This window comes from Podarcis bocagei, assembly GCF_964188305.1.
Source record: "Podarcis bocagei genome assembly, chromosome: 2".
In the NCBI taxonomy this organism is placed as follows: domain Eukaryota; kingdom Metazoa; phylum Chordata; class Lepidosauria; order Squamata; family Lacertidae; genus Podarcis; species Podarcis bocagei.
In genome coordinates, this window is record NC_138126.1 from 58,020,527 (window position 1) to 58,044,301 (window position 23,775).

The 23,775-nt window shown below is 46.2% G+C and overlaps 2 protein-coding genes and 1 long non-coding RNA gene across 4 annotated transcripts in view; 2 read left to right on the forward strand and 1 right to left on the reverse strand.

Annotated features, from left to right (window-relative positions):
- The first annotated feature begins 1,305 nt into the window (after window positions 1–1,305).
- Window positions 1,306–10,065, forward strand: LOC308577758 (putative protein-lysine deacylase ABHD14B). The gene is made up of 5 exons (XM_081178190.1): window positions 1,306–1,511; window positions 2,171–2,328; window positions 4,426–4,667; window positions 6,009–6,250; window positions 8,324–10,065. The coding sequence occupies exons 3-5, from the start codon at window positions 4,454–4,456 to the stop codon at window positions 8,504–8,506; spliced, it is 639 nt and encodes a 212-aa protein (XP_081034316.1). The 5' UTR covers window positions 1,306–1,511; window positions 2,171–2,328; window positions 4,426–4,453; the 3' UTR covers window positions 8,507–10,065.
- Window positions 10,066–15,384: 5,319 nt separating this feature from the next.
- LOC308577896 lies at window positions 15,385–16,709 on the reverse strand. The gene is made up of 2 exons (XR_014003755.1): window positions 16,605–16,709; window positions 15,385–15,971 (listed from the first exon to the last, which is right to left on the reverse strand). It is a non-coding gene; the product is annotated as an uncharacterized lncRNA (long non-coding RNA).
- PCBP4 (poly(rC) binding protein 4) overlaps window positions 15,971–23,775 on the forward strand; it is a 37,950-nt gene continuing 30,145 nt past the window's right edge. Inside the window, exon 1 of one of the 2 annotated variants that reach the window (XM_081177893.1) lies at window positions 15,971–16,539. The gene's annotated coding sequence lies outside the window, so the exon portion shown is untranslated. Of the gene's footprint in view, window positions 16,540–16,701; window positions 16,874–23,775 lie in introns of those variants that run through there. The other variant, XM_081177892.1, reaches the window with a different exon arrangement.

The following is a 23,775-nucleotide window of genomic DNA, read 5'->3' on the forward strand; positions in this document are numbered from 1 at the left end:
CCAGGGGGGAAAACAAACTAGAAAGGGAGAAAAATCTCAATTATATAATACTTCCATCACTTTGAGGAGATAGAAGCATAATGAGAAAACCTTTAGCATTTAAAGTTCATGTAACATGTTGAATGCAGTTTTACAGAACTCTATAATTATGTAAACGTTCACCAACAGTGATGTATGATGTGTATGGTAATTTTTCATGAATTCACTCATATGTATGATACAATAGCATTCTAATTTACAAGCAGAAGATACTAGACAAGCCACCAACCTTTTCAGTCCTTCCTCTGCCCATGCTGTTCCCGTATTTCAACTTAAATATTGCAGAGCCACCATTTCTGCCTTCCCTTTCAAACATTCTGATGTGTGTTCCGAAATCTGCCAAGCTTTCCATGGATACAGTTACAAATTACACTTGCATGAAAAAGTGTATTGTTTTCTCACAGTATTGTATTTCTCACATTTCAACCCTTTTGCAGCAAATCACATGCATACATGCACGGTGTGCGATATTATTATACAATACAAACTGGTTTGTATTGGAAACCCATGTGAGAACAACCAAGTTCCTAGTCTCTGTGGTTTCAGAGAAAAGCTTGGAAATGATGCTGAAGCATATTGTGTAACAAAAACACAGGGGCCTAAATTGAATGGTAGAAGCTTCTCTCATCATGCTATTTTGTTAGTTTTCTTTATTATTAAAACTTAGTTTACATTTATATGAGCCACACATTTTTATCATAGAAAAAGAAACTCTGCTGAAGAATGGTGGAATATCCTAAACTTGGGTGAATGAGGGGATATTCCCAGTTTGCCAGGAGGGTTGATTTTGTTAATCATCCCCCCCTCACCTCCACAACATATTGTACCTGTTGATTGTTTTTCCAAAAAAAAAGGAGGGGGGATTGATTTCAGTTTAGCACTTCAAATCTTTAATTGTTTCAAACCACAGGTGGGCGACTTCATTTTATGTGGCAATTTACACTTCCTGAACTTACACTTCCCATGAGAGTTTCTTCCTCCCTGTTAATTTCCCTTTTATTGTACCTGGCTTTTTAATTAGAGTGTTCCCCCTCCCTTAGGTAGTTACAGAACAACCGGAAAGGGCTGTAAAAATGAATGGATGTCTTTATTATGGGTTAGGTAATCCAGAGCATTTGTCTCTGGCACCACTCAGTGTCAGCTTTTCCCACCACTGGCATATACTCCCTGCACAGTCATGTTTTAAACCAACAAGTTTGTCTGGGCTTGTGCTTTTTAAAAACAAATCCCAAAGTACTTCAAATTATCTTCTTGTCTCCTCAGTCCTGAACGCAGCCTAGCCATCTTGTTTCCACCAGCCCAAGGAAAAAGATGCAGTGCACCTACTTCTACAGGTTGCTGCCAAAGGCACAATCCCAGTATTTTAAAAACAGCAGCAACAACTGTCTCATGTAGAACAGCGTTTGTTCAAAATAGCTGCATTGCAAGCAAAAACAAAGCCCTTGCAGGTAAAAGGAGAAAGGAAGAAAAAGGTAAGATCTCAGCCGCCTGCGTCTGCGCCTGCTTGGCTGTTCCTTGCACTGGCAATGGCTCACTCACTCTCTATGTAGTGGCCGTGCATGAGATACACATGCATTTGTTTTAAATTTTGAAACTACTCTTGCACTTTTATTTATTTCTTTTTTTTAATTGGCCGTTTTGCCTACTTGGAGCATGCTTGAAATGTTGGCTTTGGTGGGATTTTGTTGTTGCGCTGTTCCAGATAAATTATAAGGAAGAAGAAGTCTCCCCGTGCAGGAAAACACCTGCATGCATGCCCTTAATGGCCCTCAGGTATCCAGTACTGTACTAACTGTGAGAAGAGCACATCACACACGGCCAATATAACCCATCAAGCACGGCCGACAAAAGTGGGTGGGAAACACTGAGACAAATTTAAACGGAAAGCGCGCATATGTGGACGAAAGTGCGCGAGAGGGACAAAATTGGATCTGTGCAGTGAAGCCTACGTGCGCATGGACGCCCAGGTGTGTTGCGTACCTCCCGGTGTTTAGGCTGCTCGTCTAAGATCGCTTGTTGTGCCATTACTTGTCAAGATGAGCTCGCTGATGTCCATTAGGTGTCGCTAGTGTTCGCGCGAACCTTTGCTTAGAAATGCTGTATATTTCCACATTTTGTCCCTCCCCTCCAGCCTCCGCCCCCGTTGCTCTCTTTCGTCGGGTTTCCGACGGTACCTTTGGATCCGGAAGTCGAGGGGAGCATCAACTCTTTCGGCGATCGGACACGACGGACAGTGGCGCATTCCTGAAGCTTCCAGTGTCTTTGTTTCGGAAAGGGAGCAACTTGAGGGTAAGGTGGTGGGTTCGCTTTTCTGCCTGCCTGTCCCCTCGCCGTCTCAAAGAGCTCTTCCTCCGTTCTGAGCTGGTAACTTGGCCATTCCACTGCAGCTGCCAGGAAACGGGACAAAGTTCAGAAGTTGTCTCTCCCCGCCCCGCCATGCACTCATAAGAAGGTGCAGGAAAGACCCAGGCAGGGCGAGTTTAAGGAGCAAGGCGCCTTGCTTCTTGCTGGGTTCCCAAGCGGCTTGCAAGTCATATAGAATGTGGTTGCATAAAATGAATCCTGGCCGCTTAAATTCTCCCCCACCCTATAGACTTGTTCAAAAGTTACCTCTCTGTGGAACCAAGTGTGCACTTCTTGAGTTATGCAGCTCAACTATCTGTCTTTGTGGGCGATGGGAGTGTACACTCTTTGAATGTACCATGTGAATGCCCTTTGTGTAAATAATCACACATGAGTTAATAACATCTGGTAAAGGTAAAGGGACCCCTGACCATTAGGTCCAGTCGCAGACTACTCTGGGGTTGCGGCACTCATCTCGCTTTATTGGCTGAGGGAGCCGGCGTACAGCTTCCGGATCATGCGGCCAGCATGACTAAGCCGCTTCTGGCAAACCAGAGCAGTGCACGGAAACGCCGTTTACCTTCCCGCCGGAGCGGTACCTATTTATCTACTTGCACTTTGATGTGCTTTTGAACTGCTAGGTTGGCAGGAAATAACATCTGGACAAAACGCTAAAATCAGTGTGTGAAACTAAGGCTGCTTGGAAGCTACGCCCACTTCCCTAATCCCAGGTGAGGAACATGATCTACAGATACTCAAAGGTGTTTGTGCTCTTTCTCACTCTTTAAAATGTCCCCTGGATAAATACTGATGGTGAAAATGGGCTGCATAGTTTAGTCCTGCCAGTGCCTCAAATCACTTTGGTGTCCCGGCCTCTTGCATTATTTTACAATTATATATGACAGCAGATTACACCCCAGTTCTCGCAGTATTTGCACTGCAGTAAGATAAGTGCTGGTGGTTCAAACAGGATAGCACGATGCACATCACTTGATTTCTCTAATATTATTCCTGTGTGCTTGATTATATCCATACACACACACCACCTTTCTACCCCCTTTTGCTCAGGATACTTTGAACCCCCAGAGGAAGTGGGCTGGACTAGGTGAGGTGGTGAAAGCATTGTTTGCTTTCTGAGTTTGCAAGGAGATGAAATGGCAGCACTGGCTCATAAAAGGGCGCTGTTGGCATCCCTCTGAATTTACACAACTGTCAGATCTTGAGCTAGGAGATTATTAACTGGATTGCAGAGCACACTAGAATAGGCCCAGATTTGAAGGGAGAAGAACTGTACAAATGAGGTCTTGTGAGCAGGCTTCTGCAAACCTTGCTCAGGTTAATGCAAACTCAGACGACAATTTGCACATGTGTATTGGGCCATCACAGATCTGAAAGTTCTTCCACTCCATCTACACACAATGCTTTTCAATGGTGTCACAGTACACATACAACTGTCACCTATCTGCACATGTGGCTCAACATTTTTATTGCCCCCCAATTGCAAACCTGTGGCCAGTTTGAGGAAAGAAGCATCAAGAATGTGGTTTTTAACCAGAAAAGGCTTAGCAGCGAGAGGAGGCAAAGCCCCGCCAGCATTTCCTCCTGCAGTTCCTACAATACTAATGAACGATCCTTTGCCTCAGGTGTCAAAAGCCAAGATAAGCATTCACCTAAAGCTGTATAATGAAGATGCAAGATTCACCTCTGTGAGAGGGAGTTCCACGACTTAGGGGCCACCACAAAGAATGCCCTCTCCTTGGCTGCCGCCACCCTGAGCTTTTATGGGCAGTGGAACAACCAAGAGGGCTCCCTCCACCGATTTTAGCACCCGAGGGACTTGCAAAGGAGGAGGCGGCAGCCTTTCAGATATTTGTGGCCTGAGTCATTTAGGGCTTTAAACACTTTAAATGTTAGCACTTCTGCACACACCATTTTGTGCCAGCTTTGTCAGTCAGAAAATAAAGTAGTGTCATCTCCCTCATAAAAAAACCCATGATTTATTTGTTCCATTTTCTTCTTTTTATTTGGTGCTCTCATTTTCAGGCTTCCCAGAATACCCTCTTCGGCAGTGATGGCTGCTACCACCACGCAACTGACCGAGAGCACCATCACAGTGGGCGGGCAAACGCTATTCTACCGGCAGGTCCAGCCTGCTCAGCAGAGCCCCCGGTTCTCTGTCTTGCTGCTTCATGGCATCCGTTTCTCATCAGAGACGTGGCTAAACCTGCAGACTCTGTCTAAGTTGGGAGAAGCCGGATACCGCGCTGTGGCTGTTGACCTGCCAGGTATGTCTGGATCTCGACAGGTGAAGGGATCACTTCCACACCTGTGGGCGACTCCAGTGCAGTTATAATTTGAAATGTAAGAACCTGGCCCTTCCTCAAGGTCAAAAAACTGATGCTGACATCCAGGCCCTCGTTCTTGTTTTGCTTTTTAACAATGTGGTAAGTCTCACTCATGTATGGAAGAACATGTGCAAAAATTGTCATGCAGGTGTGTGTGCCTTTGGGTTCTGATCATACACATTTGGCTCAGTTCAGTTATCTTGCCAAGCCGTGGATGTCATAACCAAAGATAAATATCCTAAACTATGCTTGGGCTTAGTTGGGTATAACAGGCAAACCAAGGTTTAGGGCTGCTCACCTGCTTTTGTTTTTCAATGGTGAGCTTCATCTCCATACTGCAGCAGCACCCTCTTCAGTCCTCTGAAGTCTCAGCAATGGCCATAACTGTGATTTATCAACGTTGCTTGAACTCAGACATAACAGCTGGATCCAGGATGAGCATGTATTTACCTCCAAAGTCCAGCAACCCCATCCCTGTCCTAATTCCCATGCCCCACTATAACTGAGCCTGTGGCTAAGCCTAAACACGTATAACTGAAACAACCAGCTGTTGGCTTCCCTGTTCACCCCCTGCTTTCTCTCCCTCTGTTTCCCCAATTTCAGATTTCAATTTGAAAGCTCTTTGGGTCAGACACCTGACCTCTTGGACTCTATAAAGCACCATGCACACTATTGATGAAAAATAAGTAAATGGCAGCAGTAGCAAGTCACAGTTAGTTACAATTGTGGTTTCAAAACCAGCCTCAAAGCATGCTTTGAGACCCTGGTTTGGCAGTCCCCCTCAAATCACAGTTTGTAAGCTGGTGTAATTCCAAGCTTAATGTGAAACAGAGCATACAGTGGTACCTCGGGTTACATACGTTTCAGGTTACATACGCTTCAGGTTACAGACTCCGCTAACCCAGAAATAGTACCTCGGGTTAAGAACTTTGCTTCAGGATGAGAACAGAAATTGTGCTCCGGCAGTGCGGCAACAGCGGGAGGCCCATTAGCTAAAGTGGTGCTTCAGGTTAAGAAAAGTTTCAGGTTAAGAACGGACCTCCGGAATGAATTCAGTACGTAACCCGAGGTACCACTGTAATTGGGAGCTTCCGGGCACATGTTCATTGCTGGATTGGTGCTGTTTGTGCATGCAAGGGTGTGTCCCTCCCCCCCAACATCCACATTGCTTTGTTAGCACTGAAATGCCACCCTCTACTCATTCCTCCACCCAATTTATTCAGTATTCATGCTTCCCACAGAACATGTGTGATGTGCAGTGTCTTGTTTCTTGCGGTCCAGGATTAGGTCGTTCCAAAGAGGCTACTGCCCCAGCTCCTGTCGGAGAGCCAGCACCAGCCAATTTCTTGAAGTCTGTCTTTGAGGCCCTGAAGCTAGACCAGGCGGTGGTGATCAGCCCATCTCTCAGCGGGATGTATTCGCTTCCGTTCCTCTTCCAGCACAGTGAGATGCTTAAAGCCTATATCCCAGTGGCACCCATCTGCACAGAGAAGTTCTCAGCCACACAATATGCCGGTGTCAAAGTACGTCCGCCTGGCGGCTAGGCATGCAGAGGGGAGGGGATTCTGAGGTTAAAACTGGGGCAGGTCTTGTTTCAGCCAATGACACTTAACAGTGTCAGCTGCAGCTGTGTGTGGGGGGAGGTGCGCCGAGGCCAAAATTACCTGGGTGAGCCCATCTCCTGGCTACTGTCACTGCTGCTTATTCAGAGCCCTCTCTGTCCATGCCCAATTGGCACTGCTGACCAGAAGAAGAGTTTGGATTTGATATCCCACTTTATCACTACTCGAAGGAGTCTCAAAGAGGCTAACATTCTCCTTTCCCTTCCTCCCCCACAACAAACACTCTGTGAGGTGAGTGGAGCTGAGAGACTTCAGAGAAGTGTGCCTGGCCCAAGGTCACCCAGCAGCTGCATGTGGAGGAGCGGGGAAGCGAACCCGGTTCCCCAGATTACGAGTCCACCCCTCTTAACCACTACACCACACTGCAGCTCCTCTTCTTTAGTCTTGCCACTGCTGATACTCCTGGAGAGGGCAAATGCAGGGGTATGGGCCTCAGCCAGTACCTTACAGTGCAGACTTCTGACACCAGCCCTGGGAATTAAAAGGCATTGAAAAATAATTGAGGGGAATACAGAGAACAGCAGTACAGTCGTACTTTGGAATTCGAATAGCTTAGTTGCTGAACGTTTTGGATCCCAAACGATCGAAAACCGGAAGTGATTGTTCTGGTTTTCAAATGTTCTTATGGAAGCCGAACATCTGATGCGGCTTCTGCGGCTTCTGATTGGCTGCAGGAGCTTCCTACAGCTAATCAGAAGCTGCGCCTTGGAAGTCGAACATTTTGAAAGTCGAATGGACTTCTGGAGCGGATTCCGTTCAGCTTCCAAGGTACGTCTGTATCAGCAATTGCATACAACAGGGAAAGGGTTCCTGAGCTAATCACTAGAGGGCAGTGCCTACTGCTTCATTCTCAGGCACAAAACTGCTTTCAGAGATGCAAAGCAGGCCTATAATCAGGCCTACAAACACAAACAGGGAAGCTTGTTCCCTTTTTTCCTTTCTGCAATGACTGCCTATCATCTCATAAGAACCGCTCCAAGGATAGTGTGATGCAGGGATCATTTCACCATTATGAGAAAAAGAACTGCTTTGATAGCCTTCTCCCCATTAGTGGGTTGATGGAGTAAGTGTGATCTTTTACATGAGCAAGGAAAGTAAGTCTGCTTCTACACTCAGAAGAGAAAATGCATCATTAGAAGCAAGAGGGATTAGATTGTAACTGCTGCAAATCTCTGAGCGTTCCTTAACCTCTAAGTGTAGCTTTCTAATGTCTCTTGCAAACGCAGAGCACTTAATCTGACTGTTATCCAAATACCTCACTTTTTAATATTTTAAGCTCCTCCTCCTATTAATCTCTGGGGTGTGCCTTTGCCCAGGCAAATGTGGCTGGCAAATGCAAAATCTCCCCTTGCAAATGTGACCTTTTTTTAGCCCTGGTAACCCTGTAAGACAATAGCTTTGACAGCAGTGGGAATTCTCTGTACTTCTGTGAATCCTGAACATCTCTACTGCAGATATTCTGAGCTATTTAAAATGTGGGAGAGGTTTGTTTTCCTTGCTAGGAGAAGGTACTGCAACCAGGAAAGGATAATTCTACTGGCAGTAATACCATTAATAAAGGTTTAAACACTGAATAACACAGAGATCAAAGAGACAGCAAGCACATATTAACTTCCTGAACTTTTTGTTTGGCACAGATCAAGGCAATTACAGTGAAGCACGCAGACACAATGTGCACATTTGCACATTTAGTATAGGTAAATTGGACATCTAAGTGGAGCAGGGGGGGGGAGAGGATTGGGGTGGTGAGCTCTGCCACCAACACATGCACAAAAGTGACACTACATGGGTACGATTGAGGACTGCATTTGCAGAGTTCCTGACCTTGTGCAGAATACAGTTTATATGTGCATAGAGTTATTTCCAACCTCAAACCTGTGTTTCACTTGAGATATTTGTTGAAAGCACCCAAGAAGGGGGAAGTTCCTTGTTTGTTGACTTGACCACACTTGACTTCTCTTCTTCCATACTTAGACACCAGCGCTCATCGTATATGGGGACCAGGATGCCCAGCTGGGGGAAGTGAGCCTGAACAACTTGAAGAACTTACCTAATCACAAGGTGATGCTGATGAAAGGGGCAGGCCATGCCTGTTACCTTGACAAACCAGATGAGTGGCACCATGGGCTCCTAGACTTCCTGAAGAGCATAGAGTGAAGAGCAAACTGGCCTGGCCTGCTCCCAACCCACCCACCATGATCAGTGGCTTCCACAAATGTCTGGTGTTTGCTTCTTGGGTACTGGGTTCTCTTTCTGCAATTCAATCGGCAATCAAACAGGAGCCAAGTCCTTTGGGGGCTACACAATAATTATAGAACTAAAATACTTAGCAGACGGATGTCCAAAACATGCTCATTGCTTAATACAATCATAGAATCGTGTTCAATTAATTGCATATCCAGAGTGACACCCCCCCCCATTTCCCCTCCCTTGGCCATGGGATTGATTGGATCACCCTAATATATAAATATGGATCTGTTACACAGGCACATTGGCACCTCAGTGTAAATTTGCCATTTCATGAGCTGGCGTGAAATCCACCTCTTCCTCATCACTCGCCCATGATTGTGAAATTTCCCCCCTCTTTTTAGTTAAATGAACACAAAAGGCAACAAGCCAGCATGCTGAGTTAGCTGAAACAGATGTCATGAAGGTGGGGCAATGTACGTTTCCCCAACCAAACAGTCTTTTTAGAGACTGCCCGCCTTGCTCTGTGGAACTTTTAGCTATCTTTGCCCTTGACATCTTTGCCAAGGGAAAATCTGTGTTTATTTCAGAACCTTTTGCTATGTCACTGCTGTGGTGTACACACCGTCTCTTTGTCAGAATCTGTTGCATCCTGCTTTGGGTTGGCAAGGCTATGTATTCTTGACGTGCATGGTGGCAGCCAGCTGCTTTGTGGTGAGCAATTATTAGAGGGCAGGGCTAAGGCTGACTCAGTGATTTTAGGGAGGATCATTTTGTATGACAAAACCTTTAGCATCTCCAGGGCTTCCCCTTTCTAACAGTGCAATCTGGTACCCATGTCTGCTCAGAAGTCCCATTAAGTTACCCCCAGGGAAATCTGTATAGGATTGCAGCTCATCAACAATGTGCATATGTTAAATACTATCACCTCTTCTGCCTGAGCCTAACAAGAACATGTGGCTACCTATTTTGAAACATCCTTGTGCTCTACGGTTATCACTCTCATTGGTGATTAAATTACTAGATGGTTCTGGGTGTCCTCTTAGATGTTTAACATATGGGATATGTCAGAGTATTGTTTGTCTAAGGTTGCAATAGTAGAAGGAAGAAATGCAATGGCACTGAACACTATTGTTGGGGAACTTGTGGCTTTCCTTATGTTGGGACTACAACTCCCATCATCCTTCTCTACTTGCCATGCTTGGAGGGGATGATGGAAGTTGGAGTCCAACTACCTCTGAAGAACCACATGTTCCTCATCTCTGCTATGCACCTTGGAAGAGTTGGGGTGCTCTGGGGGAGGAAGCATCACTCACCACTGTTACTCTATACCTGAACAATTTTATCTTGCTTGGAATCAAAGGGAATGTCAAGTTAGCAAAGAGTGCAGACTTCCAATAATAAAAGTTGGATAAAGAAAATGAATTAAATCAGCTGTGCAGGCTCTACCTGGTTTTCCGGTGAGTTTCTGCTGAATGATACATTTTGTCGAAACTAATTTTTTTAATCAATTAAAACATTGATTTATACATCTGCTTATTTTGTCGATGCATTCTTTTTTAATATAGCTCAACCACACATTTGTGAATCATCCTATCTCCACAATTACATTTGACACTGTAGTTTGGATTAGGTTTTTGGAGAATGTGGGAATGTTGGGGAGAATATTTGCTATTAGTTGAACTAGTCTTCATGTTGGTTTATAGACATGGGGAGCACATTGTGATTATAATCCAGAAAGCTCAATCTGCCATTTAGAACACAAAACCTGGGTTTTGAACCTAACACTGGAAAATAGCACTGTCTTGGGAGTTGTGTCAAGATCAAGTTAGGATGAATCTAGTTGTAAGGAAAAGACAAAATCTGAACTAATAATGTTTTTTAAAATTTCCTTTAGGGCTATTGAAAGATTTCTAGTTTTAGTAAATGTGCACTTACTCAGATTTCATGATGCATGGCTATAGCATAAACAATATTGGTCTTGGGTCCTCCAGGGAAGTTCAGGGAAGTTTTTAATCTGTGATATTTTAGTGTATTCTTGGTTTCTATGGAAGCCGCCCAGAGTGGCTGGGTTTCCCCAGATGGGCGGGGTACAAATAAATTATTATTATTATTATTATTATTATTATTATTATTATTATTATTATTATTATTATTATCATCATCATCCAACCTTAGCAGTCTTCAAAATTATGTGTAGCCTTGGGTAATAGGGTTTTGAAATGATAGACATACTAATCGGCCTAGCTAGGCATGCCCATGCCCAGGCATAATTAGCAATGTATAGGAAGAAGAGATTCATAGGAAATATAGCTAGGCAAATCATGGGAGGTGCTGGAATGCCTTACTAGCAGAACTGGTGCAGAACACACAGGAAGCCATTATCAATCTAGACTCACACGGTCCGTTCTGGCTGGCCAACACACAACATGTGCTCTACCACTGAGCTATGGTCCCTTTGCTTGCCACCTTTCCTGTATCATCAGTGCACTGTCTCTTCCCATTATCCACATGAGATGGAATTAGATGCTCTAGCTTTCTACAGCTTAAGAGAAAATGCTTGCCAGCCCCTGGAGTAACAGCACAAATGGATTCCTTTAAATGCCCAGAGGATTATCATACTAATGGCCAAGGTGAACAGATGGGAGACAGGTTAAAGTCAGCCGCACGGCTATTCCAGAGCCACCTGGTCTTGTTCCTTTGTGCTCATTTTCCACAGATGGAGAGCAGACAGATGGAGCCAGCAGTAAGAAGTAAGGAGGTGGACTCTAATCGTCACATGGCACCCTGACTGGCTGAAGGCTGTGATGGCTGTCAAAAAACAAACTTTATCCTATTAGGCAGAGGATTTGCTGGCAGGGGGCTGGCAAGTCCGGGAGTCTGATTCCCACACAGTCAGCAACTTCCATCTATAGCTAGGATCTAAAGCACTGGGATTGACTGCACCTCAAAGGAAGGAGAGTGCTCTGCTCTGGCATGTCAGTCAAGTTGGGTTCCTCGCTACTGAAATTTTGTGGCACGAAAACACATCAAAGTAAATGGAATGTGGAGTGGAGCCATATGTGGAATACCATCAGTGTGAAATAAGTATCTCTTATGGGGCGATATCCAAATCTCAAGGATCAGCAACAGCTATATTGGCCAAGAATATAATCTGCCAAGGTGACGTGACCTTCAGTGCATTTTCATGCCAAGAGATGCTAGCTGGGTGTCTTATTTCTAGAAAAAAAATCCATTTTCTCTAACTATTCATGCTGGCATTCAACAAGACTAAAATGTCTGAAGAAAATCTCATCTAGTCTGGTTTGTCGATGGAACTTTGAAAATGAATATGAGCAGAACAGAAGCTCAATTAATTATTTTTATTTATTTTTTATAAAATTTTTATTGGTTTTACAAACTTTTTTAAAGGCAAACAAACACTTAAAAAGACAAACATACACATATAATGTCATAACATATTTTCCTAAACCTCTTTTCTAGGACTTCCCCATACCCCCCCCTTTCTGCATCCCAATGTCCAAAATTTTTAGCAACTCCCAATTGTTACTTTCAATCTCTGTCATCCTAATCCTCTCTGTATTCTAATCTTATATCGCTGTATCCCTTTGTTTCTATAAACCACAACACTTTAACATTCATTAAGTTTATGATAGTCCTTGAGATAGCTTTTAAATTTTCGCCATTCTTCTTCCACCGTCTCTTTGCGTTGGTCGCGGATTCTGCCTGTCATCTCAGCCAATGTCATATAGTCCATCACTTTCATCTGCCATTCTTCCAGAGTGGGTAGATCTTGTGTCTTCCAATACTTTGCGATGAGTATTCTTGCTGCTGTTGTAGCGTACATAAAGAAAGTTCTATCCCTCTTTGACACCAATTCGCCGACAATGCCCAAGAGAAAGGCCTCTGGTTTTTTAGGAAACGTACATTTAAGTACCTTTTTCATTTCATTATAGATCATTTCCCAGAAAGCCTTAATCTTCGGACTTCCGAGAAGCTCAATTAATTATTGCTATTCTACTTCAAAACACGAGTCCTTCCTGCAGATCGCAGTTCACACAGCCTTGGTAGCCATTCATCTAGGTGTAACCACATTAGTGGCAGGCCTGGAGCCTAGCTAGATACAACTGCAATCCAGTTTGAACAAAGGGGCCTGAGGCCATAACTCAGTGGTAGAGCATCTGCGTATGGGGAAGGCCCCAGACTCAATCCATGGCATCTTCAGATAGGGTTGGGAATGTCCCACTCTGAGACCCTGGATAGCCACTACCAGGCAGTATGGGCGGAACTGAGCTAAATGGATGAAATGGGCTGATTAATTATAAGGCAGCTTCCTGTGCTGAGGCTGCAGAAGTCATTGACTGGCTGAAGGCCAAATATCAGAGCAGAGGAGGAGCAGGCAAGCCTGGTGTCAGTTTGAGTGGGCTGTGGGCAAAGATCCCTCTAGGGAAAGCCCCCCCCCCTTTCCAACAAACTACAACTGAAATACCCTCTTCTACTCCACTATTAAAGGAGCAGGAGCCCTGTCCTCTTTCTCATCTGCCCCCCCCATGTAGTTTTTGCTCCCCCTGCTTTCCATTTGAGATCACTGTTGCACCACAAGAGCCAAGTACTGTACAGCCTCTCTGTTTAAGCTTCAGGTGAGCTGTTAAGACCTTTTAATTTTGCTGAGCTTTTAGCATGGGTTAAAATCCCGTCTCGTTTTTATGCTGAATCTGTTTTATTATACAAAATGTATTTAGTCATGTGGATTTTTTCCTCAGGGCTTTATGTATTTTAGTAGCTTTTGGGGGCAGGTAAGCTGCTTTTGAGCTTATTTCATAAGGAAACATGGAGTATGCATAAGTAAAGAAATAAGTTTGGAGAGGCAGTTACATACCTTTGGTAGACCTGATTTTCAAGGCAGCTAGAAACTGAGAAGGAAAAGGCAACTTTGCAGTAGTTTTAGAAAGTGGAAAGCTCTGTGGCGGAGTAGCCTCTTACCGTTTTTCACTGACACTGGTAGCTGCATTGCTTTGAAGCTGAGGTGAGAAACATCAGGATGTCCACACATGATCGTAAAATCAATAGAACTAGAAATAAAAGCCACCCAACAAGTATCTATTGTGCAAAAAAAGAGTGCCATTTCCTTTCATTTTCTCATAGCAGCTAATACTTCCTTTGTTTAGGAACAGACCTATGCTCTGGAATTCTGAAGCCCCGTGAATGACAACCATCTAGGTGCCAATCGAGGGACTGGCAAACCACTTCCCCACATTTGCACAGCCATAGAGTTGCCCCAGAAGTAGTCACATTGACCCCGCCATTAGCGGACTGCTAGAGAGAATGTTAATAAATCTGCCTCTCCTAGCCATGGCCCTAGGCCACTTTCTCCCTTCCCTTCCCAGCTTCCAAGAAGCTCCTGTTACTTACCCATCCATCTATGCCCTGTCCACAAGCACGGGGTGTTTCTGTGCAACGCTGACTTGGCTCCATCATCAACACAAGGCATTGCTTCCGCAATCCGCAGTCCTACCTTACAGTAGGTTCAGGGCTGGCACATTTCTGCTCCTGACAGATAGATGCTTGGCACTAAGCCTTAAATGTAGTCATGGGGTGTACAACAATAGCAGGCTCACTCTCCCCACCCCACCATCTCCGAAGCAGTTGTGGTGAAGTGCACACACAACCTGTTGTGTGGTTAGTTGCACCCAACTCCTCTCTTTGGGTAGCCAGCAGCAGCAGATCACATTACTGTGCAGCTTTTCTCTCTCATCCCACACGAGTGTCACATTCCTCTGCCAAGGCTGTGCTGGCAATTGTTAGATGATAGAAATGGCATTCTTCACCCCATGCTTCAGTTTCTATTCTGTTGTGGACAAATAGGGCCAGGGAGGGGGTTTTTCCTCCCCTTTTGCATTTGTAGCAGTTCTCTTCCATGCAACTACTTCAGTTATCAAGTATTTCCATAAGATGAAAATTCAAGTGCTTTGGGTGGCATCATAGAGATATAGCCTAACACAGCTTCCTTTCCTTTCTTTCTACACATATACACCCTCTTTCTGGCTCCAGTATATGGGGTGAGAAAGAATTTTTGTCCAAGTCAGACTGGGAACTGACCATCTTGAGTATTCTCTCCCCCTCCCCCGAAAGATGTGCTTCAGTGAGTAAACCTAGGTGCTCTGAAAATCCCTTTCTGCAACGTACCTTCTCTTTTCTTATAGGACAATGTAGTATAGATTGCAAAGGTTCAGTATGGGTGGCGCTGTGTTTTAAAGCACTGAGCCTCTTGGGCTTGCCAGTCATAAGGTCGGTGGTTTGAATCTGCACAGCAGGGTAAGCTCCCATTGTTCTGTCCCATCTTCTGCTAACCTAGCAGTTCAAAAGCGTACCAGTGCAAGTAGATAAATAGGTACCACTGTGGCAGGAAGGTACGGTAAATGGCATTTCCGTGTGCTCTGGCTTCCGTCACAGTGTCCTGTTGCACCAGTAGTGGTTTAGTCATGCTGGCCACATGACCCGGAAAGCTGTCTGTGTACAAACAGTGGCTCCCTCAGCCTCAAGCGAGATGAACGCAGCATCCCATGGTCACCTTTGGCTGGACTTAACCATCCAGGGGTCCTTTATCTTTTACCTTAGTGCCTGTGTGTGTGTGTGTGTGTGTGTGTGCATGCATGCACACATTCACAGATTTATTTGCATGAGTAAATGGAAGCCACACATATTAACGCCAACAACTTGCCTTGTTTAGGGCTTGGGACTGATGATTGACATGCTTGTGGTGCTTGGAAGACCATGATGGTTCATTCACACATGGATGTCATCATGATGATACTGCAGCCACCAGGTGATTAACCTGCACATGCGAATCAACTCTATATGCCTTTATTTTTCTGACACCAACAACTCTATATTAAGCTAAACTAGACACATACACTTAAACAGTAGCTGCATGACCTACAGGATGGCAAGCAGGATGCTGTTATGGGATGCTAAGGAGTTCACTTCATTATTTCCATTGTAAATTCTCAGTCCTCTCCTATTCTCTGTTGCAAACAGGTACGGTAGTTGAATTACAAGACCCACTGCTGGCTGGACAATGACAAATTTAGCTAAGAAAGGGTCCCTGTTACTCTAATAATCAAGTACCGGTACCTCAAATCCTCCTGAACCATGATGGGGGAAGTGCAAGAGTACCCAAATAATAATGTTGTTGGCATCTGTCTGTCTCAGGAGAAGATGGAGGAATGTGCCTTTGGGGGTGAGGCCAAGCTGTTGGAAGGTTGCAGTGTCTGCTGCGGCTGTAGAGACCAATGTGGGAGATGTGTCTTGCTGCAGTTGGGGCAAATTAAGGTGTCCAGTTGTGCTGCTGCAGATGCACCATGGCGTTTCTCCTCTCTGCTGACATTAATGACAAGTTATTGTGCTCAACTTGAATGAAGTTGATGCAACGGATCTGGGGAAAGGAGAGGCTCATTGCAATAATCCGAATCCCTGGGGAAAATATAGGGTTTTCTTTGCAAATTATTTCAGTCTCCGCCAGCCTCAGAACTGTGCACTCAATCAGTGAGGAAATCCAATGAATGAACTACGTAAGTTTAAAAGCACTGAGAGTGACCCGTGGATAATCAGGGGCTCTTTCACTTTCCAACAATTGGCCTCCTCTTGAGTTAAAAGAATTGCGCGGCGCCCACAATTAATTCGCAGCAAGCGCCCAGTGACCTGAGAGAGAGCCCACAGAGTGGGGCAGCAGGGGCAAGATCTCTGAACCACCCAAAGTGCATGATCAAAAGAAATCAGGCAGGCTTCTGGGCAGACAACAAGCAGGAAAAGGCGGCCACCTGGATTTCGAGTAAACAAATCAAGGGAGGGCGAGCGCAAAGCAGCGTGAAACGAGGCAGTGCAAGTCCTGCAGCCCGAACGGAGGAGGCCAGCCTCCCAGCTCCACCCTGCCCTCGATGGCGGGACCCCAGGCGGCCCGGGCCCGCGGCGGGTCGCTTTCCGGGAAATGAATACAAAAGAGGGTGAGCGATCTGCGTTGCCGGGAGGGGGGGCGTGGAATGTCCCTGTCCTTGGCAGATGGTCTTACCCAGTGTGCATTGTTCCTTTAGTGTCTCCTTTATCCGCTGTAATTGGATCCTGGAGGGAGCCGGCGAGCAAAGGAGGGGCCGAGGGCGGCTGGGCGGGATTGCAGGGGGAGGCAAAAGAGTCCCGAGGCTTCGGCCTCCCTCGCCTGTCAAGCCTTTGATTTCATTGTTCCGGGCTGATGTCACTCCCAGTTGTCACAGACGCTTCTCCGGGTGACAATGTGGGACTAAGAGGAGGCACGGCAAGGACCCCCCTGGACAGACCCCGAAGGTAAGTAAAAAAGGGGAATCGAGGCGTGTGAACGCGCGCGCGGGTCTGGCCCAGTACCCAACTTTGGGGGAGTTGCGCGGGGACGGTCGCTGAAGGACTCCCCGCCACGGGGAGGGGGTCGGGGACTCCATAGAGCACCTTCCCACCCGCCCCAAATTTCCTACAAGCCGAGAGCAACTTTGCAGCAAGATGCGCCGCGAGGCTGGCAAATGGGGGGGGGGGGACGCCGCTCCGTCAGCGGCGGGAATCCCGGGCAAGGGAGCGGGGCGAAGTTTTGCCCGCCGTCCATTTGGACCAGGCGCCTCCGCGAAAGCGACTTGCCGAAGGAGCGACGAGCAAGGGATGCTGCTGCGGAGCGCAGAGCAGGCGCGCCGAGGAGAAAGCGCTGGCAATGCCTCCTCGGAGACTGCGCGCCGCCTCGGGATGCCTCGCCAGCCCCGCGCACTCCAAGCCCCGCGTGGCCAAAAAGCCAAAGCCTCCTCTGGGCCGGGGAGAGGTCATTTCTTCCCGGAACCGCGAAGATTTGTAAACCCACCCGGCGGGCATGATCTGACACCCGAGGCCTCTCCTGAACTTCGGCGCTCGTTTTCTGCGGCTGAGAGCGATCCTGCGGTAGCCTCTCGCGGTTGAAGACAAGTTATTGAGGGGACAGCGGAGGAAGGGGGATATATTGCAACTCCCGAGGATAGAAGAAGCGGCGTGTCCTTGCTGACGATAAAGAGATCGGGCACGCTTGTCCCCCCTCCACCTAAACTTCGTTCCCAGCTCCAGACCCTACGAACGTCCTCAAGCACTTACTGGGTACCCCTGCCCCCCGCGATCCTCCTCATGCCGCTTTCTTCTCAGCTCTCTTATGACCTTCAGCACCTGCCTCGTGCCATTTGTTTCTCCTGTATGCGTTCCTTTGAAAATTCAGGTGTTTGTTCGTTCCAAACCTTCTGATCTTATGCGCCTCCCCTGCACCCCCACCCCGCACCCTTCTAGTAGCGAATCTAAGCGCGCCCTCAAGCCAACTTAACGCGCCTTTCCCCAGTTTCGGCTCTCCACACTTCTGCGTCTCTCTGTCTGCTCGCCCGCCGTCCTCTGTTCCTATTGTACCCCATTCATCCCCCCACCCCCTTGCATCTCCAAACTGGCATGGCCTACTTCTGAGCTCAGCTTACTATTGTGGTAAGATCCCTGGGGACGTGTTGGGTGATGAATCTCTGCCCAGCTCATTCCATTTGTGACACAGCCTCCATTTCCAGCACCTGCCCGCCCCCCCAGACCGCCCCTGAGTTTGGCAGCAGATTGCATTTGTTCTTCACAATGCACATCCTTTTGTTCCCAACCTCTACCGAATGCCAGTCCCCTCCCAGTCATTTCTGGCCACTTTATACAGACCAGAACCTCACGTAGGTACAATATTCAAAAATAATGGCAAAAGATGGCCCTGGGGCAGTCAAGGGCGAGAGATGTTGTCTCAGCCGGCCAAAAATTACTCATTCCATCTCTGGCTATGCAGAACGCTTTTTCTTACTTGGTGGAATGGTCTGCACATGACTGCTGTGGCAGTACTGAGCTCTATTGGGGCAAGTTTTGCGGTGCAATACTGTAATTGCTCCATCTGTATGTGGGGGAATGTATGTGGCTGCCACAGAAGAATTTTAAGGTCCTAAGGATATTCAGTCTGCGTACAGGGCTTACTTCCAAGTAAACATGTTAAGAATCATTGTGTAAGTCATCCTAACCTAGATACGTTTTAAGGTGCAAGAGAAGCTGTGGGGCCAAAATGGCCTGTTGTTTTTGCCTTTGTCCAGCTGAAGGACCCTAAAAAGCAGGGCCAGAAGGAGGTGATGGAGGTAAAATACTATTCCTGGCTGTTCAGAAGGAATAGATTTATCATAACCCTGTCACTTTATCCTGGAATGGACCTTCTCCAGGCATCAGAAAAAGCATATAATGATGCCTCCATCAACTCCACCACCATGTTGCAAAGTTAAACCTTCCTAACAGGAATGATTTCCCCCAAAGGCGTATCCTTAATTTAAAAGCTGAATTGCCCAGCAGATCTTCTACAGCAGTTGATGAACTGCTGAAATGTTATTTTTAATTAGGATCCCTGCCTTTTGGGAATAGAGCAGCCTCCTTCATTCTGCCTCCTAATTCAGGAGAAAACTTGCCAGGCAGCCCTCTTCGTCACGTGACCAACAGCCTCATATGGGCTTCTCTTAGGGAAGGCCGCAGGGCATTCTCTACAGTAACAGCCCTGTTCCAAGGAAGTCATCCTCCTGCTATGGTGCTTTTACAACTCCATCTGAATTATCCAAATTCCCCGTTTGTCCTCAAACATTTGCCCCTTTGTCCTTTTAAGTCCACACATCCTCCAACTCTGCCGTGCTCATTCAGTTTGGGAGCTACGCATCAATATTCAGAGCAGCTATGAGGTCATCTTTCTAAGGGCTTCCACTCTCCTCCTCTTCACCATTCAGGGAACACACCAGGAATTGTTCTTATGCTCCAGTAAGAGATCCCTCTCATGCGAAAGCCGGGGGTGAGTTGAGGGAGGATTAATGAGAAAGCTACCCACGCAAGCAAGCTTCCACTGGAGGCTTATTAAAACTATGTTATTCTTTGTGCACTCTGGATGCGATTGTAAGAGATGGAAGGAGAGATCTTAGAGTGGCTTTGTACAAAGCTAAGATACAATCCGTAACATAGACACCTCAAGGGGGGGCGGGGGGAACCATACATGCATTATTGAGGAGATGACATAAGGCACCAAGTGCTTTGAGATTTATTGTCTTTTTATCCCATGGTGGGAATAAAACTAAATCCAAAGATCTATAGCCGCCACTACCATGTGATAAAAGAAAAATTAAAAAGTCGAGCTGCTGATATCTATTTTCAGAGTGGTAAGCTACTGCAGCCCTAAAGAGTTCTATTTTTAATTCCTTCCAATGGGTGACTGGATTCATGTTTGAGTCCCCCTTTAGGGCTGAAAGTTTTTGTAAGACTGCAATCCTATAACCTCACTCACTGAAAGCAGAGGGACTTCTTTCTGAGCACACATGCACAGGATTTTGCTGCAAAATGTCTTTTAAAATAGCAAAAGATTGGCTGAGGGTAACATGCTGCTAAATGTTAATCATGGTTCTGCCGCCATGATAATAGACCACCCAATGGTTTCACCTCTGTGTTTCAGTTTCTCCTTCACTATAATGGAGAAGAAAGTCCTTACAGTTAGCTGAATGTGTGGTGGCACTTTGAAGATAGATATACGCATTAGCGGTTGTTACTGGCATCCATCTGTCTCAAGAGACAATGGATTGTTCTTCCGGGGGCAAAGCCAAACCACTGCGTTAGCAGCACCAAAGTGACCTACCCATGGCACAGCCTGGGAAGTATGTGTGGAGGTCCTGGGCTGTCCAGACAACAAGGCCACCTCCACCCCCCACTCGGCCTCACTGATGTGGTCCAAAGGAAAGGAAAGCAATACGCTTGGCACCAGCTTGGTTGCAGGAGTTGCCGGAAGGAGGCGTACAAGGTTCCATCCAACTGTCTTAGGGATATGTGTACGGTTTACTCCTTAGCCTTTACTTCTCCTGAAGATATCCCGCAAGGCAGCAGAGTTTTCCTTCTCCTAGATGGGCCACCTTCCCAGGTGGACGAGCGCCACCTGCCCCTCACTTCCCTCTACCGCATATGCAGATACCACCTTCTTGACTGTTGGACCCACTATTAGTCTTGTCCACTTCATCTTCTGGAGCCTGTATTCACATTCAGAGAAAGCCCCTAACTCACTGAGGGTTTGAGACCTGTCAGATACCCTTAACTGGTTTAGCCAGTCAGTCGGAGCCATTCCCAGCGTGTGGCCACTTTCGCATACTGACAGCTTCCAGGAGTCACAGGTGAGAGCTGAGTGCAGAGTGTGGGGACCAAAGGTGGACAAACTGCCCCAGAAGGAGCACAACGTGTCCCCCACTGTAATGCCCCTCCCCTAACACCCCATGCACCCCTAGTCAAAGGTGGATGATGTAGTGAAACTGGGAGGAGTTTTCTCAGGGTTGCAGAATGAAATAACAAATGAAGTTGCAGTATACCAAGATCAGGTCTAGCCGTGCTGCAGACTCCTCTTTACCACAAAACCACATGAATGAACCACTTGCTTCAGATATCAGATTACAAAGGGGGCTTCGTTTTCTTCCTCCAGAATCCATTTAGAAGGGAGCACCGGGACAAGAGAGAGCTGGTATCCTTTTGACTTTCAGCATTAGTTACAAAAGCCAACATTTATAACTCTTACAAAATGCTCAGTGTGAGCTTTTGAGAAGACAGCTGTTTTATTCAGAGGTTTCTCTTACTTGAAGGATTATGGATAGAAAGTGTTGGGCTCAGCATTTTCAGCCCAAGGCCTTAATAGGGCTTAGAGGTAGAATTGGCTCAGAAGCTGTATTTTAAATGATCTTTTGCTGCCCTATTATGTTTCAGGAAGGGCAATGCCCCCCCAACTTGAAGTTGATAATTTTATAGGTTAATAAGCTGGGGGTCTTGCTCTAGAGTGAAACATGATAGAGTAACCCTGTATAGATCATGGTAATGTGCATTACATGGGGCCACCTTGAAGATGACGCAGAAGCTGCACTCAGTCCAGAATGCTGCTTTCTGATTGTTATTTGGATCAGTGAGAGGGGTTCATATCACTCTCATCCTCAAAGCACTGCACTGGTTGTCTACGAGCTACCTGTCCCAACTCGAGTTGTCAGAACATGTGTACAAAGTTCTAAGTGGTCTGGGAACTAAGTTCTTTACAAAACACCTTTTTCAACACCTGCCGGCTACATGCTATGATCAGGAGGTCCCATTGGCTAAGGTGGCAAAGAGCAGTGACACCAGACAAGGCATTTCTGTGGCAGAACCCCATGTATGAAACTCCCAGGCAGAATTAGCCCCCTGCCCCAGCTTTGGCCATTTTTAGATAGAAGACCAAAACATTTATTTGGTCAGACCTTTGTTGCACCACGGAATTTAGCGGCTCCTATTTTAAACCTGGCTGTGAAAGTTGCAGTTTTTAAATATTTTAAGTTTTACCCCTCTTTGTCTTACTTTCATGCTTTAAGCCTCCCTGAGAAAGAGTGGGGTGTAAATTTAATTTCATAAATTTGCCTGTCTTGTAGAAGAGTGACAAAGAGGTCTTTATCAAAGCCTGATTGGTATATCCTGCAACTACATTCTCCAAGGCAAACCCCTGCATGTACAGTGTGGAGATCTTGAAAGAAGAGTCCCTCTGGACCAAGGTTGTAAAATTTGTACATGCCTTCAGCATGAAGCAAGCGATGGAAATAGGCATGCCTGTATTGTTTGGGATGCTGGAAACAAAATGCCCAGCTTGTGCCCTAGATGAGGATGAAGCAGAATAGAGGTGTGAGATGGAGATGCAAATATCAATTCACATGCATGACAAAAACTACTCACTTTTGTCTCACGGCACATTCGGGGCAGGACTTTGGAGTAGAAGCTGCCTTGTACCAAGCCCGGCCATTGCTCCATTTAGTTCAGTATTGTCCACACAGACTGGCAGGCTTTTAGACTGAGTTGTCTCCCAGCCCTATCTAGCAGGTATTGGGTAGAGTCTTGTACGGTTTCCATATAGCTCTATGAAGGAAGAGGGCTAGATATATTGGATTTCGGGGCTAGGATTAATGTGGCATGTGTGCATCCATCTCCTGTAGGCCTCAATGTGTCTAGTCCTGCAGTGTTTGGCCTCAAAAGAAGGGTCCATATGGTGGTGGTGGTGATCTGAAAGGGTATTGCTCCCTTCAACATATAGGAATCTGCACCCTATCCCTTTGTGATTCAGTGCTTATGGATTCCTCCTGTGAATGTAACACAAATGGTACTATGTGATGGAATACTGCTACTATCTGAAAAGTAATTACCCTAATATTTGGTGATACTGCAACAATTGCTTGGATCCTAGTCTGTCGCTCCTTTGGGGATATTCTAGTCACTCTAGATTTATATCAGCTCATAGGAATATCTAAGGACTGCTCCATACTTTATGGAGTAAATGGGTGTGTGCATTGCATTTCTTTATGGTGTATATATGATGGATGATCACATTGGTCTTCCATGACTGCTTTTTTTTTTTGTAAGCATTTGTCCTGATTTGTTTGCACAGTCTGTGGGGAGATTGTACCATGTCAGCTATTTACTGAGCATTCATTCTGATTTATTTGCCAGGGACATAATATAATGTTACATGAAGCAATTGTTATCCCATATTTCCTGGTGCATTTCCTCCCACCACGTTCCCTATCACAAAAGACCGATTTTTTGGGTGGGGTGCAAGGAACACTTGTGTTGTGCAAGAGCACCAAATCAGTTTTAATTGTGCAACCTGAATTTGCGCGACGGAATCCCATCCGAAAATAGCAACAGTCTGGAAGTGACCCCTGCGCCTGCAAACACTCAACCAGTAATGTGTGAAGCAGAAAAACATCAACTAGGAGAGTTTAGTGTCTTTATGATGGTAAACAAGAGCTGTTCCTTGCGGCTTCTGGCCCAAGGCTTCAGCATGTTCAATGGGGGCTTTGGGGGAAGGGTACACAGTATGTCCTGCTTGTTTCTTCAGCTGGATAAAATATAGCCCTCTCCTCAGGCTTCCTAGCCTCTGCCAAGTAATCTGGGTGCTTTGATGGAGAGCTGCACTGAGCCCTGGGAGCCGAAGTGCTGTCAATGGATCAGGCACTAATAAGAGGCGTGGGCTGATGATCCCTTCCATTGGCAGATATTGTCACTCATGCCATCTGCTCCCTTTTCAAGCTGCCAGTTGCTCATACAATCCGTATCATCTTTGCTCTTCTCGTCCTCTGAGAACCCAGCAACAGCCAGAGCTGGGATTTCCCATCTAGCTTGCTGCG

What these genes read in the sequence shown, in the direction of transcription:
- LOC308577758 (XM_081178190.1), top strand. Translation starts at nt 4,454, where the DNA reads ATGGCTGCTACCACCACGCAACTGACCGAGAGCACCATCACAGTGGGC. An exon ending in TGTGGCTGTTGACCTGCCAG is followed by an intron (nt 4,668 to 6,008) that starts GTATGTCTGGAT and finishes CTTGCGGTCCAG; the next exon opens with GATTAGGTCGTTCCAAAGAG. An exon ending in CACAATATGCCGGTGTCAAA is followed by an intron (nt 6,251 to 8,323) that starts GTACGTCCGCCT and finishes TTCCATACTTAG; the next exon opens with ACACCAGCGCTCATCGTATA.